This window comes from Perissodus microlepis, chromosome 3 (assembly GCF_051167445.1).
Source record: "Perissodus microlepis isolate ML-2025 ecotype Zambia chromosome 3, ASM5116744v1, whole genome shotgun sequence".
NCBI lineage: Eukaryota > Metazoa > Chordata > Actinopteri > Cichliformes > Cichlidae > Perissodus > Perissodus microlepis.
This window is the reverse complement of record NC_140463.1, coordinates 37,764,207-37,783,503: the sequence shown is the minus strand read 5'-3', so window position 1 is coordinate 37,783,503 and position 19,297 is coordinate 37,764,207. Positions and strand designations below refer to the sequence as shown.

Below are 19,297 nucleotides of genomic sequence, written 5' to 3'. Positions count from 1 at the left end.
GGTGAATGAGGCTGTGGATGATTACTCGTCCTGCTCCAGCCCAGCAACTTGTAGAACTATTTTGTGGATATTGTCAAGCACGCTGACGTGAGAAAGGTGGAGCACTTAGACATCACAGTGAAGCACACTCCACTTCTTGATGACAAATGGCGACTAGATTGTGGCTCAGCACTTGATGTTCAGTTTACTGGCCACTTTGCCTCAGAGTGCTCAGTTTCTGACAGCGATGTATCATCTGTGTTCACATTAAAGGATCAGAGTGGTTGTGCAGTTTGTGGTAAATGGGCTTTCTTTAAATGCAATTTGGGACGCAGCGATTCACAATAGAAGTCTGCGGTTGTCAGCCGCGCTCCTGTTTTTGATGATAAGCTGCTCTCTGCAGCTTTTCAGCTGGCCGAGCGCCTCTCACGCAGCGGGTAGAAAAGAAAAGCTCTTGTGGTAATGTTGGCTCTCACCCCTGGGCACCTGCAGTCAGTGTTTTCTGGATGGATCAGTATATCTGTCAACTTCTCCCCAGCAGAGCCTATTCTTACTCCTTCCATTGCTGCAGGGGGCAACATAGAAAAAGTTCATGTTCGATCAAAGTCTGGGAATGAAGAAAAGTTTCTCTGGGACTTTATATTTTAGATGATGGGGAAAATACAGCTGCATCTTGGGCTGTTGTGCTCAGTCAAAAATATAATGCATCATTTGCTTGCAATGTGGAAATCTGAGGAGCAAGCCACTGCTCTTACTCCCTTAAGCTGAGCCACATGGAGACTTTTAATGTTATGTGTGTGCAAATTTGATCTTCGGTTCCTTTTGAATTTGTCCGCTCCACCCTGTTGACCGATTTTTGACACGAAAACCCCCCAAAAGAGTTTTATTGTTGAAAAGCGATCGGTCTAATGAGCACCACTGACACCCCAACAATTAGCCAATCATCACTGTGAGTGGGACTGACTGTTATTTCAAGCTGTTCTCATTAGATGCAGGTGGATACGATAGTCTTCAGTGGACAGGGAAACTATATCTGCAGTTGCCACAGAAATTAGACAGCAGAGTAGAGAGTAAAGTAGCTGCAAAAATCAAGGTCACATTTCTTTCAGTATGACTTCAGCTGCCTACAGTATGCATACAATTGGATACAAATACGTCGCAATCTGAACGTAATGGTCTTGCCTGATATTTCTTGTTTAAACAGTGTCCTAGTGTTGGTAGAAAAGCACACCTGATGTCAGACTGAAATTGGAAATTGAAATCTGTAGGGAGTTGGTAGTTCTGTCTCATATCAGGGGAAACTCTCTGCAGAAAAGAGGTCCGCCCGATCAAGTGAACTCTTCTTGTAGGCTCGAGGGTGCTTCAGAGAAGAATGACGTCAGATCATCCTGCATTAAGGCTACAATTACTTAAACAATGTAAATATAGCACAGTGCTATGGGAACGAATGTGATCATGCTATGTTGTAGAAGATAGTATTTTAATAGGACCCTAAAGGCTGTAGCGATGGTAATATAATTTAAGATTAGGGTGGTTTTAATTAAGAATTTAGTTTGCTGTGTGATATTCATTAGATCTCATGATTCTTAATTAACATAAGATATTGCAATTACTGAATAAATGCTGTAGTTGGTGTTGCCTTCAAACAAGCCTTCTGAATAGTATAAATCTGCTCTTTGTTCTCTTTGTTTAGACTCACCCAAATATCTTGTAAGATTTCAGTATTTTCTGTTGTATTCATTCCATCCCCCCATGTCCTGACCAGCTCATTAAATTAAACATTACTCCTGGTGAGAGTTTTCCTGCCTGCGCGTGGACTTGTATTGTAGTGATTTGTTCCACACTTCAAATTCTATAAGAGTGTTGGAGAGGCCTTGAGAGTGATCTGTGATGGACTTGCAGGCTTGTAGGAAAATATATAGGTTTTAGCTCAGTGTTTGGTAGCAGCACAGTGTACTTGAATCAAGGGTGAGTGATGTCAGCGGCGCTTTACCAATAACCAACATGAGCAGCAGGCCATCTGTTTACCAGAGAAATAGTGGAGTGACAAACATTGTGTCAGTGCAATTTGTGCTTGTTCCTTGTGTGACCTGAAGCTATCTGGTGTAGTTCATATAATGTAGTGCTTCTATCTATAATTACATAGGGTTCAGGAGTCTTTCTGTTTATCAGAGTTGCAGAGGTTGAAATCAACCATTTGAGGGTTAAAAGGTGTGTGGGACCAGTAAAGATTGGGTACTTAAAATGGTTTTGACCACCTTTATTCTTCAACACGGCTCGAGCCCTCTTAGGCAATCTTTCTTGTTTCCCTTCGTTAACAATGGTTATTGAGAGCCAGCTTTCCACTCACATCATCCTTTATGAGGCTGCAGTGAACAGTAGAAGGACCAGGTGCATCTCTCAGGTCTTTGCTGGATATTTTTTCCTATTTCTTAAGAACATGATTTTCAGATGCTGTTCATCTGCTGTTGATTCTTACGCTTGCTATTTCTTATTTTAAGGACATACTGCACACCATGCTGAGATATGCCAAGAGCTCTTTGGGAATCACCTTGTTGGTGCAAAAATACTGTTTTATGCCTGTCAAACTGTGTTATCTTTGGCATTTTTCATAGACTCAGCTAAAGAAAAAATGGGAGCAAATTGTGTGTTTTTGTGACAGCCTGCTCGTAACAAAGTGCCTAAAGATACGATTTAAAATTGGATCTTTGCTAAGTTGTCTGGTATGTATAGATACAGCACTGATTGTGATTGGTTTAGGCGGCTTTTGTATGTGTGAATGATTCATCGCTCAGCATTAAGTGGCTTACCAAACAAACAAACAAACAAACAAAACTGGTCAAAAGTTTTAGAACACTCAAATTCTTCCATTTTTTTTAATTTAAAATTATGAAGCTAAATGTCTTGTTGCATTCTGAAATGAAAACATAGTACAGATAAGCAATTGGAGTTAAAAAAGAAAAAAGAAAAAAAGAAACCATGGACTTTGGACTCATCAAAGTAGCCACCTTTGCAGATATAACACCTGAACACACCTGTGGCATTATTCCTACAATAGAAATCAAATATTCTTCAGAAAGGTCTTTCCATGTCTGTTGCAGAAGTTCCCATAAATGTGTGGCACTTGTAGGTTGTTTTTCTTTCACTCTTCTGTCCAGTTCATCCCAAACCAGCTCGATGGAGACCGTGCTGGCCGCTCTGTGTTTTCAAGCTTACCATCTTGGGCTTTTTGCTAAGGTAGTTCTGGCATAGTGTGGACTTATGTTTAGGGTCATTATCTTGCTGTAGGATGAACCTCTGAAAACTAGGCACATACCAGAGGGTATTGCATGGTGCTCCAGAATGCTGTGGTAGTCATTTTGGTTCAGGGTGCCTCTCACTCTGTACAAGTCACCGACCATGGATCCAGCAAAACACCCCAGACCATCACAGTTCCTCGTCCATGTTTGACAGTTGATGCCACACACTGTGGAACCGTCCTTTCACCTACCCGATGGTGATCCTGCGTAGTGAACCAAAGATTTCAAATTTTGATTCATCAATCAATAATACCTTCTTCCAGTCTTCAGTAGTCCGATGGTGGTGTTTCATGGTCCAGGCAAGCCTCTTTGTCTTATTCTGATGTCTTAGCAACGGGTTTTTTGCTGCAACTCATCCTGTCAAACAGCTCGAAGTCTTCTCTTTATAGCTGAAACTGAGACTTGCTTACTATGACCATTATTAAGCTGTGCTTGAAGATGTTGTCCTGTGAGCTGCCTATCATGCAATTCTGAAATGTACTTTATTTTTTATTTTTTATTTTTTTTCTACCTCTGGCAGTTCATCAGTTACCTTTGTACCATTTCAAGCTATTCATTGGACTTGAACGACTTGAATTGCAAAAAGTAACTGGAAAAATTGGGGTGTTCTGACCGGTAGTGTACATGTGTATATATATATATATATATATATATATATATATATATATATATATATATATATATATATATATATATATGTATGTATGACAGTTATTCCTTATGACCACTTTTAAAAAATTACAAAAAGTCTGGCTCAAGCTAAACATAAAGGAAGGGTGTGCTTAAAACTTTTGCACAGTACTGTAAGTTAGCTTAGCCTGTGTCAAAAAGAAATCTTAAAATGCAACAATCTGACATACTTAGGCCCAACTAGAGTTTATGTTGTAAACTGTTATACTGACAGCTAGCATACTTGTTAGTCTACAATAAAGTGGTGCATTTGCAAGTTTAAGGGACATAATGACACTCTTGGTGGTTAAAGACGACGCCTGGAAATGCTACATAGTAAACTACAGTCTTTTTCAAGTGTTTTATACTTGGGGCCATGGAAAACGATATTTCACATTAATAAACACATTTGAATAATGTTATAAAGCTCACCAAATAGTTTCCTTTTATCTCACTGTTCATTTTGAGCGGACATCCATGCGTTTACTTGATTTATAACTTTTAGTGTTAATTTCGACTGCAGTTTAGCACTCAAGTTACTTTAAAGTGGTATTTAAGTGCTTTTACAAAGTAAACCCTCTGACACAAACAGTTTTAACATGGCTTTGCGTTACAAGGCCAAATAGAAGTTTTATGTCTGTCTTAGTCAAATAGTAAACACTCAATTATGTCTGATCTATCCATTGTGTAGTGTTACAATATTCAGTGTAGTTTAAAATTTGCAGCTCTTCCCTGGTTTGTGGAAAATGACAATTGAGCAACCAAAGCACATTTTTCACCTGTAACACAATTACAGTGGTAATGCTCAAGGCCTTTTCACAAGTTAGAAAATACAAACAATAAAGAAGAAATATTACGTTGTTTGTTTTTCCATTATTAAACCATTTAAACAGCATTATGCCATTATTAACGATGGCTCTGTGCACTCATGGACCATAAGATTGCGTATCTAATCTTGTCCTTTTACTGCTAAAGCGGCTTTAAAAAGGAGCTTCAGCTTTTGTCGTTTTGCTTGACGCAAAGTTATTAGCACCATTTAAGAGATTGTGTTTTCAAATTGAAATGCGACACTAACGTTTTGCAGTTTAATGAAGCTAATAATAACTATCTGGTGACTCGCAGCAAAGTCAACACTCACTGGCTGGAATTGACTGGCATTCACTTTTGTTGATTCAAGAACACTTTATTTTTTCAAAGAAAACCAAGACTTTTAGTCGTAAATGTGCCTTTATGTCATTGTCAACTGCATGTGAGCCAAATGAAAATGGAAAGCTTGACTCGATTAGCAATTTAATAAAGTAGTTAGTGCTTAGGTAATGGATGAACATAAAGAAAAGACTTTGAAAGTTTTTTATTCATTATTATTCATCTTCTGTGTCTCCTGTTTCTGAAAGCAAGTGGTATCACAAAGACACTGCTACACCCCACAGGTATCTTGTAAATTATTCACCTAATTCAGACACTGTGCTAGTTCTCTGTGGCAATCTGACCCAGTAAGAAGTTTCCCAATACTTACTAAGTCCTTGAAATCTTTCTTTTTCCTCCAAGCACATATTTTTTATTCTTGCCTTTGGACTCTGTCTGCAAAGTCTGTGTAGCATTACAGGCTGATGAAAAGTCCAAGGTCAGAGTCTGCAGAGTTTCTACACAGAGTAGACTTTACCAAAATAGAAGTATCTCTCTGTCAAGTGACCTGTAGAAACTTAGCCTCATTTTAAGCCTTAACTTATCTGAAACCTAAACCTGTCAGCCTGATGGACATGTAATAATGAGAAAATATGGCTATCTGAGTTTTCTTGAGTGAAGTCACTGCTGTAATAAGACTGGAAAGGTTCGAGTTAATGACAGACTTTTGAGGTGGGAGAGCTTGGCATTGATAGATGAGTGCAATTGAGGTACAGTGTAGACTAATTAGTGGAGGAGATGATGCACTCGACTGATCCTAATGTCATCACAGATGCTTAGCGTAGCCCGTCAGTCATAAATACCGACCTTGACATTTTCTTGCAGGATAACTCGCCGTCCTGAGCTCCACAGCTTTTTCTTTTCTGCCCTCTTATATTGTAAATGACTGTTTTTTTACTTTGTGTATGGTTTGTTGTATAATTAGGGGTACATTTCATGTTCACATGTTGTATTGAAGAGATTTTATTAAGTATTAACTTCAAGCAAGGAGAAATCTTATAGTTGAGGCACATTTTTTCTTGGGTTTCAACAGGGCAAATAATAAAAGTCTGCACTTTGCACTTGTTTTGCTGCACTAACAATGTCTTAAAGTATGTTTAAAAAGAACAAAGTAACAAAATATAATACTTAAAAGTAAATAGTGGGAAAAGACAGTGAGTCTCCTTGGCTACAAGAGGGCTTCTTGTTGTTATCATTATTATTAGTATTATTACTATATTGCAGAAGAGGTGCATTTACATTGTAATGAGATACAAGCATGGGATATACATGATACTTTTAGGAGAGATTAATGTTTCAGATTTAAATGCTTTGATATTGTTTTGATACACTGAATGAATAATGACTAACTAGGCTTCACTACCTAATTAAAGCAGCATTTGCCTTTTAGTATCATCTATATTATCCTCAGCAGTACTTGTGTCAACAAAGCAATGATTTCAAGAAGTATGTTTGTGTAGATTCTCAGACATCCAGGTCATGGAGCGTTTCACCTCTCATCCCAGCGGCTTCTTCAGTGCTAAAACCAAATGATGGGGAGTCCCAGGTATTTAAACCCTGGTGGCGAGTTGTTGACCTAGTATTAATCATATGATTTCATGAAGTATCGTTCACTTTGATACAATGCATTTGTGTGAGAGGCTGCTACTTTTCTGTAATTTCATCCAGTACAAGTAATGTAGGAAAATTCCAAAGTGCTCCTTTAAGCCATGACACTCAGTGTTAAGACTGTATTAAACAGTTTGTGTAGGGAGATGGTGAATCTGAGAGAAGGGGTTCACGTTTGCAGAAACAGAAGACAAAATATTTTTATTCTCCTGTGTCCTGTGTTGTAAAGCACTTTGTGATTTTTATCTGTGAAAAGCGCTATATAAATAAATTTTACTTACTTACTTACTTACTACTTACTTACTTACTTACTTACTTTTTTACTTACTTTTTTACTTACTTACTTACATGTGATGTTTGTGTTGGGACCTTTTGAATGTTTAAACTGCGATGAAAATGGATTTTAAATAACTTTAAATTGACTGAAATGTGGATTTTTAGCTGAAAAAGAGACATCACCAATCATATCGGCATGCAGAAAATCAGTCAGCCACGCTCAAACTTATAAATGAATAATAATAATAATGAATGAATAATGAAAACCTGAAAACCGCTGGTGAATAGACTCAAGAACTTTTAAACACATTTTTTCAGGTATGTAGTTTCTCATGTATTTCTGCTGTAAGACAGCTTTTCTCTTCTTTTACTGACAAAATAATTATTTTAACTATAATAATACATTTTTATTTTCATTTAAAAATGATTAGTGGTTATGGATTTTAGATACTGTTGGGGCATGCTGTGGAACAACTTGATGATTTAGCAGAAAAGACTTTTTCATTTCTTTTTCTTATGAAATGTACCCTTAATTATTGAGTCACTTTTCTGTTTGAAGCGCCCATTGTGTGCCATTAAAACTGCCCATTACTGTCACTTTTTAAAAAACGTTCAGTTACACATCACACAGCAGGGCTGTAATGTACTGTCATTGCTGATTCATCGAAGTGGATACTTTCCCCTTAATTCTCCTTTATGCCTCTCCTCCTCCTTGTGTGTGCCTTCTATCTCTCTCTCTCTCTCCCACTCTCTCTCTCTTCTTCTTCTCCTCCTCCTCTTCACGGGCCAATCAGGCCACACCTCCATGGCAACCGTCATTGAGGGTAAAACATCCACAGATGGTGCTGAGTAGAGCGAGCAGTAGGCGCACTACGAGTGTGTGTGGGAGTGTGTGTTTGTTTGTGTCTGAGAGAGACAGAGAAGGAGAGACCCACTGGATAACCACTGTGTTTTGACTCCAACAGTAGTAACACAGAAGAAGAGCAGCAGAGTGTATGCTCAGAGTGTACGCTCAGAGGAGTTGGAGGAAAAGTCCAGAGAGGAGGGAGTGAGTGTTGGAAAGAAGTCCCTTCACCTCTCTCCAGAGAGCAGGAGGTAAAGCGTCGGTAAGCAAATATTAACGATCTGACAAAAGAGCACACTCCATCCCCGTGTCCGTGCTGATCAGACAGCCTTTACCCTGGAGCCGCGCAACAGACGAGCTGGGACACATACACACTTGCGAGTGGAGTCCCCCGTCACTTCTCTCCACTCACTCATGATCATCACTCCTGCCACACACCGACACAAAGGCCACGCTGACACAGCCAGAAGAGTGGGGCAGAGAAAAGGACACTTGCCCCGTTGCAAGACTTTGTCAAAGTGAAAGTCCTTCCTGGATTTTAACCCTGAAACTAGAGTCTTCCTTTTGTGCTGACCTTTCCAAGCATCCCCCCTTTACCCCACTGCAAAGATGAGCTGCAGGAAAAGATGCAAGCGTGAGATCTTCAAGTTCGCACAGTACCTGTTCAGACTCATCACAGGCACGCTCAACACCGGTAAGACTCTGACAGGCGTCTTTGCTGCGGTTCTCCTAAACCTCCGCCGATTTTTGTATTTACATCTAAGCAGTTTTGTTCTACTTCTCCTCAACGTTTTCATAAAAATTTGCTTTTTTTTTTTTTTTAACAAAGTCCAAATTGGACACATCCACCTTGCGTAACATCAGCACCATGCAGTATTTACATTGTGTATACATTTACAGCAGCAAAGCCCACTTGAGGATTTCCAGACTGGGGTTTGGATTTATCGCCTGCTCTCCATCATAATTTGTTTGACTTTGCACGCATGTTAAAATGTGCACAGAAGGACAGAATATAACCGGAGGCAAAGGTGAAGTCATTATAGTGGAAAGAAATGTAATCAAACATCTCACGCAATACAGCAGTTTTTTTATGTATTCAAGGATTTGACTCGCTGGTTCTGACAGCTCAGCGTTGCAGTCCTGTTTTCTGCATCTTAACAATTTTGAGCAGCGTTGCATACAACATATTGTATGTAATGTGGTGTCAGTCAATTAAAAATAATGTGTAGCAATATGTTTGTTCCAAATCCTTACGAGTCCTTTCTTGAAAATGAAGTTGTTGCATTCAGTGTGCACAAACACCACCAATCATCAATAGTTCTGGACTTGTATCGTGCTGCAAAGCCTAATATAGTTCGGCTTCTTTTTGGATCCGTGCACACAGACCAAGAGCTTTTCTAATAAGCAGGATAGTAAATCAATGGCTTTAACAAGATTAAATCATGGATTATGGTGGATTACCAGCAGATTACTCCATGAAGGGTTCAATAAAGGATAAAGGTTACCAGCAGCAGAATATACTGATCGTTGCACATATTGCACATTATGCATCAAACGAGCTCTGAATTATTCACAGCTATCATTCGAGAGTTGATTATTCTTGGACTTTACAGTGGCATGTGCGGTTTGTGCACAGATGATGTGACAACACTAGTAGCATACATTGACACCCTTGCCTTGTGTGTCTCCTGTCTGGTTTTTGCATTAACTGAGCTCCTGTCGAGTAGGTTGTTGATTATCACACCGCAAGGTGCTAAGCCCCGGAGAGGTGCTTCTTGAACATGCTAATGAATTACAACATGATTCTGAACATTTAAGACTATTTTTACTTCTTGCAGCCACTTCAGTTCTTACAGTGTGTGTTTAGTTAACGAACTGAGCTGAGCGAAATGAAGCTGCTAAGATGTGGCCTACTTTCTGCGGTGTCCGTGACCTTTGAGACAGCAGGAACAAGTCGGGAGGAAGGGAGGCAGCTACAGAAGAGTCACCTTGTCGATGGGGTGAACTATAAAAGGAGTAGATGGTTTCAGTTTTCCAATCATAGCAATGAGTACGGGCTTGTGGTTGATGCAAAGGTTGAAGAAATCCATCTACAGTATATGCCCAGAGGAGTATGCTGTTGGTTTCCATGGCCACCAGCATGTTGCTGAGGTCAGACTGCAATTCCCATTTGGTAATAACACGATTAGTGTATATTCTGGAGTAATTTACCTTCATGTCCCCAAAGCTTTGGCTGGTAAAATGCAGCATTGCTTTGTTTGTTCATGTGTAAAACTGTGTTCTTAATTGTTAGTGTTAGTACTTGTTAATTATTACTCATGTAGACTGCATGGCTGGACGTTATTTCCCTTTGGACCCAGGTAATTACTGTAAATGTGCTGAGCCAGAGGAAGATACTTTGCTCAGTCAAATCTCGATATTATAGTTAAATATTGAAATACGCTTTAAATGACACCTGTATGTTGGGGACACACACACAGCATTCAATTAATGGAATATGTGTTATCACACATATATTGATTCAGTTTTGAAGTCCTCATTCGAAGCCACCACATTTTCCCTATTTCAAATCCTTAAGAGAATTCTGGTTGTTTATCTCCTCCCACCTGTACAGATAATGTCTGCATGTCAGCACCTGGAGCTTAATTCCTCGAAAAAAGATATTACATGTATGAGGTTACAAAACCCAATACCAGTAATTTATTAGCCAGTTTCCAGTTGGTTGGGTCCATTTCTCTATGAACACATTGTATTAACTCATCTTCCACAGACTGCACTGCAGATTAATATAAATGGAGCTTGACCAGAGCGAGGCTGGCTCGGCCATATTTGGATGACCAGGGGAAGAGAATGATAGATGGAGTCAGTTAACAGGCCAAGGGGTCTTAATTGAGATGTTCATTGTCCTAGAAGAGACTCACAGTAATCGCTTCATTTGGTCATTTTGTTGCCAAGGACATCATGGATACATAGAGTAGGTGGAGGGTAATGCGCATGATGTAAGAGGACAGGGCTTTTCAGATGTTTGATGTCTGCAGTGAGCATCTGCTGTCCGCAAAAGCCTTTTTGTTAGTATAGGTCTCTGAAAAAGATGTATGTGAAGTTCCACTCCAAAGAGAGTTCCTTTGATATCTGCAGTGAGCGCAGGACATAGTTTATTAAAGAAAAACAGAGCATACAGTATAAAACATACTGTACATATAAACTGTTTAAGAGGCCCACCATTCGTATTCGTGCCACCACCACTGCAGCGCAGCAGGCGTTGAATTTTTCCAACTGTAGAGGGGAAACAAATCACAGATGCACAGCTTTTCTGAGGTTATAAATCCAAACAGCAGTGTCAGCACATGCTCAATAGTGTGAGAGGCAGAAACTTGTTGGCTGCTCACACCAGGGGAAATCTTCATCTCCTTCAACATTTCCATTTCAGCCACTGTGACAGATGAGCAGGGAGAGCTACAAGTCCACCATCAGTATGTGTCACAGGTTTATTTATACTGGTTACCTTTATGTAGCACATTTTCAATGTCTATTCATTTTAGAGTCAATACCCGTGGTTGTGCACTGGGACATTTTAAAGCATATATTTCCCCGCTTGTATTTAGCTGGATTGCGTTGCAGAACACAGTAAATCTGCCATTTGCTTCGTAGCAGATACTTTTTTGGAATCTTTCACCGCATCGTCACGGTTCGCTTCTTCCCTCAGTGTCTGGCTGTCAGGCGTCCCAGCATCTGTGATGCATCATCCTTTTCTTCTCATCAGGACAAGCTCACGTGCTCGTAACCGATTCCAAGCATATCGTTTGACATCACAGCACATGCCCTTCCAACCTCTCCTCTCAACCTTTTGTGCGATAAAACTTGCTTTCTCTGCACTGCTACTGCGTTGATGAGCCATTAAGCAGCTTGCATCATTTTAATTAGGTTAATTTGGCTTGTCAGTGTGCTTAGCGGAGACGAATATTTTATTGGCTGCGTTCCTTACAATGGAACAGTTGAAGTGTTTAGAAACTTTCTGATGATTTTACACTTTGGGTGTTATGACCTGCTGTGAATACCAAACATGGGTACAAAGATTTTAGAGATCATCTTAAATGACCTGTATGCATAAAGAAGGTTTGACTTGACACCGCCAGTGCAGTACTATGTTTTATAGTTGTGATATAAAATAATTCATTTTTTGCTTGTGCCTGTGACAAGGCTCTTCACTTCTATCCTCTTATTTTTGTAAGATTCAGGCCAAGCCAAATAATACATATCTATATTCCCCTAATAAACTATTATTGAAATATGAAATTTTGCGTTTGATTATCACTACTTTCCTCGGCTGTCAGAGCACAGAAAAGAGGGGCAGGCTTATGATGCTCACCCTGCCCCATCGGTTGTGGAAGCAGTGCTTAATTGGACAAGCCTCTTCATGATTTGAAAGAGCAGCGCACGGCGGGGTTTCAACAAAATCTTCTAATGCTGTCAAATTAAGACTTAATTTGTTCTCACATTATTTTATTTGTGTAAAACCTCGTCAGTTTCAGCGTGACTGCGACGTCAGGGGCATCAGGTTCAAAGATGGCACCTTTTGGTTATGTAGTGTGCAAAGTCATCAGCTGCACGTGGTTTCGTTCCCACTGTTGATCCAGGAGCTTATTACACTAACCTCTATGTTTGCCCAGACTGCACAGATGATTTATGGTTCATTCGGGGAGTATTCATGGGCGGAATATAAGAACATTTTTATCCTCGCGCAGACATAAACGTTTGGTGTGAATCAGAGAGTTTTTTAAATGAGCCTCACGACTGCAGTGTAACCAGTCACGCACAGAGGCGCCCACATGCTTGCCCCTGAAAACATGCACTGTTTAGTTTGGAGATGTTGCCTCTGCTTCTCAGATTATCATGTCTGGCTCCTCTCCAAAGTAGTAGTCTCAACCAAACACCTTAAATGGTTCTTGCAGTATCTGTGTGGAACATCAGGGCTTGAAACGTGTCCTTTGAGACAATCTTGTGGGGAACTTGTGTCGCCTTTTTGGGAAATCAACTTAGAAATGAGCTTTCTCGTCTGCTGTGTGGAATAATTTGTAGAACTTTTAAGGAAAAAAATGCTAAAATCAAAAACCCCTCTGTAGCCTTTTTACCTATATAGTAACTACAAGTTAAAAAAGTGTTAATTGGTGACAAAGGCATCAAAATAAAAGATTTGTTCTGTTTGTGTTTGGAAAGTGTTCTGCTTCAGAGAAAACTCAGTCGATGCGGCCTTTGCGAGATGTTTAGTTACTCATCTAATCTATGGCCATACGACAATGCTGTCGACATTAATCTACCTGTCAGTATGCAGTTGTGAGCACGTGTGTGGGGGCATGCCCAGTGACGCGAAGGCCCTTCTTTGTTTCCCTCTCTTTGGTTTCCTGACGGATAGTGGCAGGTCATGTTCCACCTGTCCCATGAGGACAGCACGTTCAAAGCGCATAATCCCTGACCAAACACTGAATATTTGATACCACAGGCAGGTTGGTTTGGCATCACATCTGTGCAACAGTGCCTGCTCTGGAGACGCCAGCCTGTTTTACTTCTTGTACATGAAGACATTCACTATAAAAAGGTGTTTAGAGATCATTTCTGATAGAGAAACCCAAATATTTCTGGAAGTTTTAAGCCTGCATGTTCCACAAATTACTAGAATTGTTACAAAACTACCAAAAAATATACAAATGTGAAATATCAAATATAAAAAAAAGAGATTTTTTGTCTCTCATAGAAGGATGATGCAGCTTTTTTATCAAGCTTTAGGAATTACAAAACCTCCCTCGCTAAAGGCCTTTTCTGAGCGAGGAAAAGTCCAAACAAAGCACTTTTTTAGTGCCCAGCATTAAAGCCGTGCATGTATCTGTTGAACATTTCTTTGGGGCTTGGACAGGTGGAACAATAACAGATGGAAAACCATGTTATATAATGTCTCTTTCACACCCACTGCATTATCGTAGCATCTGCTTGATTCACCTGACAAGCATCTGGTTTGAATCACGAACATAGATGTCATGCAAGATGAGATCATGAACTTCCGTTTTACTCACACAATATATAATCCTCAAACGATCTGTGTTGAAAGTTCGGTTCTGATGATTCTTTTGAACTGTCCATCTAGTGTGTAAAATTCTTTCAGTGCACCTTTTGCTCCTGGATTTTTACAAATATGCAGATGGAAATCAATGGTTGCGAGATGTTTAACACAGCGAACAACAGATTTGGACAGTTGTAGAATTCAATCGAATCATCTCTGCCAAGCTTCTTACATAACTGGAAGAAGAGAAGATGCATCAGGTTCATCCAGTAACAGGTTTCTGTCAAACTTGAAGCGTAACCTTTCACCATGACCCCTTTCTTAAGGTTCACTCCCTTTTGGCGAGGGCAGACGGAAGATGTTTAACGATAATACATCTATCCGTATCAGCTTCCTGGCAGGTACGTCCTGCTGTCTCTCCGTTATTCAGTCCCTGCCTACTTCTGGTTTCTGGTTTCTGTTGCTGTGTTGCTGTCCAGCACCAGAGCAGCACAGATTCTTTGGCTCATTAGAGCAGTACAAACAGTGCTTGGCTTGAGAACTTACAGTTGGTGTCCTACAGTAGCTAGGCACCAGCTCAGTCCACCCAGATCCTCCTCTGCCTGACTGAAAATGAGTGAGTGTCTGTCAGAGCCCGTTAAAGTGCTGCTCGACAATCTGGCCTAGTGTTATGTAAAGCAGAAGAGGGAGAGCGTCTTCGCTGTCGTGGAAGTATTCTTATAGTGAAAGTATTCTTTGACCTTGCTACTGTCGAGGCTATGGCTGGAAAATAAGTAGCACATGAATTATTAACATTTCAAAACTATCCCGAAGTCCCCGGTGGATCGTTTTGGCCCCATAAAAGCCAGTAAAACACACATTTGAAAGCTGGTGCAGTCATTTAAACAGCGTTGTTGGTGTGTTAGCAGAGAATACCTCTGTCCTTCACCAGCCCTGGAACTGCTGATTAATTACTAGAGCTAATTAGGCAATGATGAGCTTGTCACTATAATATCGCCATCACGACTGAAAGAGTGATTAAACCTTGATGTGTACAGGGGATCTAGTCAAAATTGAAATTAATGTATTTAGTTTTTGACCTTTTTCTATTCCCCATCCAAATCTGGTTTGGATGGAGAATCCAATTGAGGTTTTGCTCAAATGAAATACAGGGCTGTTAAGGCAACCTGACACAGTAGTTGTGGTTCTGGTGCTCCTATCGAGCGTCACCGCGTCACCACCGCTACACCCTCCGGATCGCCCGGATGGCATTCTTCTTCATTTGTCTCCATTTGCATTCAACATTGTCCCGTGTTTCTCCTGTGCCGCTGTCCTTTTGAAGTCACCCTTCCTATAGCCAGAGTAATCAGGTTTTCCATTTGCGCTAATGTTTGTAAACGAGAGTCCTTCTGAGTGGAAGGAATGGCCGGGCTATTTTTAGTAGTGCGTGCATGCTTCGGTTACAAATTCCTGCATGAGTGCGTGTTCAAAGATTTGAGCTTTCATTCACCTCCGTGACTTGGAGATCATGAAAAACTGAATCTTTGGTGCGTCGTTTTCATGTTTAAGCTTCATACTGTAAAGACGGCATGTAAGTAGAGCAACGCCAAATAGCACTGAAGAATATAAAAATACCAAACTACACCCTTTAAAACACTCGCTATTAAGAGCAGTTGTAATTTGTTTGGTGTGGATTTGTTTCCCTTGTCTGTTGTTGTTATCACCACCTCAGAAGATTGTTCTATTAACCCCGGGCTCTTTCTCCCTGCTCTGACTCTTCTTCATGTGATCATTGCTATTGTTAACTTAAATTAAAAAGTTTTCTCCTTTCTCTGTTGTCACTAGGGATGCACCGATACCACTTTTTTGGAAACGAGTACGAGTACGAGTACTTGCATTTCAGTACTCGCCGATACCAATACCGATACCGAGTACTTAATAAAAACATGATTTAAATTTGCAGGTAACATCTTTAGTCCTATAATTTAACAAAAAACAAACAAACAAGGGACTAGTTTGGAATTAAGAACATTTATTTAAAATGAAAAGCATGTTGTATGCAACATATTGCAGAATAAATAATTATAAAAAAAACAAAATTTAATTTTAAATTTGTTTGTCTGTTTCTCTGTTTAGAAGTCTCACTAGCACAGTCACAGCTGGGATGACATCAGAGGCTAGTGCGTCGTAGCTGCTCACTTTTTTAGTTAGTTCCTCAAAGGGGGCGAGGATGGCAACAGTCTTCTCCATAAGAGCCCATTGGTGAGCGGTGAGATAGTCAGGGAGTTCGTGCTCTCGGCGCCTGTGATTAACCCCTTACATGCCGCTCAAACATAGACAGGTCTCAGACCGTGGTATCGGTCCTCGGTATCGGGGGACTTTTAACCAGTACGAGTACTTTAGAAAATGTGGTATCGAGTCCGATACCCGATACCGGTATCGGTATCGGTGCATCCCTAGTTGTCACCATTTCTTTGCTGCTTCCAGCTCCGTGTCCTAACTTTAATCTCCTCTCTCTCCCTCTTCCACGTGTAATCACTTAATTTTAAGGCTCTTTGTTTCATATGTTTCCAACTGTCAGTTGCCTTGGCTGCGTTTTAACAAAAAAAACTGAACCTGCCCCAGACGCTCCGCAATACAAGAGACAATGTCCTCTCCACGCACCGTTAGCTGGCAATTATTGGGACTGCAGCCCTGCTCCAGCTCCCCAACCAGGACAAGAAAATCAATACACCTCTGAGGGTCGGAGTGGAGACTCCAGGGAAACAAGAGCAACTTAGCATCATTAACACGCGCTTATTTCTTCATGCACATCTACTCTGTGATTGTAATTATAATGTCCACGAAAGTAAAAGTAGAAGCTCTAGTATTGAACACTTGATGTTTTATTAAGAGACCTTTCTTGCTGCAGTCCCGAAGGAATTGGGGGCTTTTGTGTGTGTGTGTTTTTTCATGTTTCTGTGCTTTTTTCACATTTCATTTTCCTGAAGCGTAGATCCACTGATGAAAATGACTGCTCTCAAATGGTTTTCATGTCTCCTTTGATTGGTTGCAGATTGAAATTCCAAACAGATCAATCTCTCTCACTCTCACTTGCGCAAAATGTCACACGGTTGAATAGACAGAGGAAATAAAAAGACGGACACGAGGCCGGATGTAAATGACGGCCCGTTACTTCTGCAGTTTCGGACACTTTTTTACTATGATCGTTGCCGTGCTCTCTCTGTGACTCGTGATCAACGTTGAGGCGAGGGCGTAATGTCTGAGGGTGTTATTAGTGTCGTGAGCATTGCTGTTCGGTGTTATTTTCTTCTACACTTTTGGACAGGAAATAATAATGTTTTACAAATATTACAGGGGAGGTTTTTGTTTCAGACGCCAAGATAATGAACTGCATTAAAGCAGAGAGTGTAAGCAGTGTTTAACTTCTAAATTACACCCTTTTACATTCTTTCATTGCAGGGCCAATTTGCTTCTCATGTTGGTGCAGCATTGAGTTAAAGTCAGCATGTTTTTCCTCCCTAGCTGGCACATGAGACACACACACACAATGTATCTACGTGCAATCATGCAAAGAATGTGTGCACCTTGCAGCTATATGGGCATGTGATTTACAGTAGACTTACAGTTTGGAAACGGATGATTTACGGTGGAATTATTACATTACCTTGTTGCGTTGTTTGCTTTTCCACACTGGGATTATTTCTGCACACTGTAATCAAATCGTTTGCATAATTTCATTTTAATTTGAATAGCCACAGCTGCTGCAGAGATCATGCAGACAAATGAAATAACTTAATGACTTTCTGGCTCCACTGTGCAGGCGCTCAGCTTTGTGTTGCAGGCTCCAGAGGATAAAGTGGCGTTGTGTGACCAGAATTTTGCTGCCCGTGTTCAGCGAGCAGTGTATGAGCTCTTAAGTCAAGGGCACTAAAACCTGGACGGACATTACAGTCTGGTCCGCAGGAGACAAGGCCGCAGCAGGGAGTGTGCGGTTGCCAAGATCGAGCCCAGATACATCCACGCCCCCATCAAGTCCCCACACATCTCACACATCTGTTGTAAAGCGGTGTAATGACTCACTCTCTCTGGCGCAGCTTGTCGTGGATGGCCATGCAGAAAATGGAGCTCCTTCTCCATCATTCTGCAGACAGATTCCCCCCCGACCGACACCACCCGCCACCCCCACGGGTCCCATTACTTACCAGGCTAACTCTGTGTCAACACCAGGCAGGCGTAAACAGAATGGATCTCAGCCGTCTAACATGACTGTTAAAGCATAATCAGGGAGCTCACATTGCACCACCAGAAGAAACTAATTAATTGATAAATTAGCCAAGTGAGCCAAGTAATGTGTTTTAGTGTAACTTGCGTGTGCTTCATTAGTCTTTGTAAGGTTAGCTGCAGAGTCCTGTGTGTCTTAGAGCCTCATTCACACTTGACTGTGCTGTCCAGATAACAGCGAGACCGTCGTCTGTGTGCGTCTTACATGCAACCTTACGCTACAGGCATGCCTTTCACTCTGTTTTCCTCTAGCTGTCATTATTTTTGAAATCCATTGAATTTGACTTTTTAGATGACAATGACTTATTACAATATTTCTGTCATCACTAACACCGCTCTTTGTCATAATTCTGGATAGGGCTCCCTCAACAGCAGCCGTCATCTGGTGGACTCATCTGACCTTAAAACAGCGATGCACACTCCCACATCTTAAATTTGACTATAAAGCTCTCTCAGATAAGTGCTGAACAGCAGCTTTATAGACCACCAGTTGAGTATTTTGTGTGCCAAATTGATCACAACATCTTTAATGTTTGATGATTCGAAAAGTCCGATTCTTGCTGTATTTTTAGCCAAGCCTGCCAGTAAGAGAAGTTGGCAGGAGCTTTCCTTTCAGCATGACACTGCAGAATACTTTGAAAACAGATTAAATGGTGGCAGCTCACCGAGTGACGGGGAAGGGAAGTGATGCACAGGACTCCGAGCAACCGAGCATCCTACAGAGCATCTTCTGTGGAAGCAAGACATCGTTTAGAATTTGTCTTCAGTCTCCTGCGGTTTCCACACACTGCTGAAACTGTCTCAAATTCAATTTAAATGCAAAGCAACAGAACAAAAGGTATTTGTGTTTGGCGTTTACAGTGCTTCTGCCCCAGCAATCACACAGCTCAGGCCCGAGCAGCTAAGGCCTATCTCGTCCTGTGCGCTGTTTCACAGATCACCCTGACCATTCTGTTGCCTCTGACTGGCTGTTTGATGCATTGGATTTGTACCTAATAAGGATGGATTACCCTTCCGCTCTTGTCACTTCTTTTCTGCAGCCTATTTTTCCTCCTGCTATCTTCTCTGATTAAACTGTGCCCCTCCCAAGGAAATCTGTACTTATTCTTCTGACATGTT

General features: G+C 40.8%; 1 protein-coding gene across 5 annotated transcripts in view; it reads left to right on the top strand.

Annotated features, from left to right (window-relative positions):
• Nucleotides 1–19,297, top strand: part of kcnip4a (potassium voltage-gated channel interacting protein 4a) — a 163,259-nt gene that overhangs the window by 42,830 nt on the left and 101,132 nt on the right. Inside the window, exon 1 of one of the 5 annotated variants that reach the window (XM_084924321.1) lies at nt 7,838–8,554. The exons of the other annotated variants lie outside the window; for them this stretch is intronic. Within the exon in view, the coding sequence (XP_084780447.1) occupies nt 8,470–8,554 (85 nt within the window). The 5' untranslated portion in view covers nt 7,838–8,469. Of the gene's footprint in view, nt 1–7,837; nt 8,555–19,297 lie in introns of those variants that run through there. 5 annotated transcript variants of the gene reach the window in all.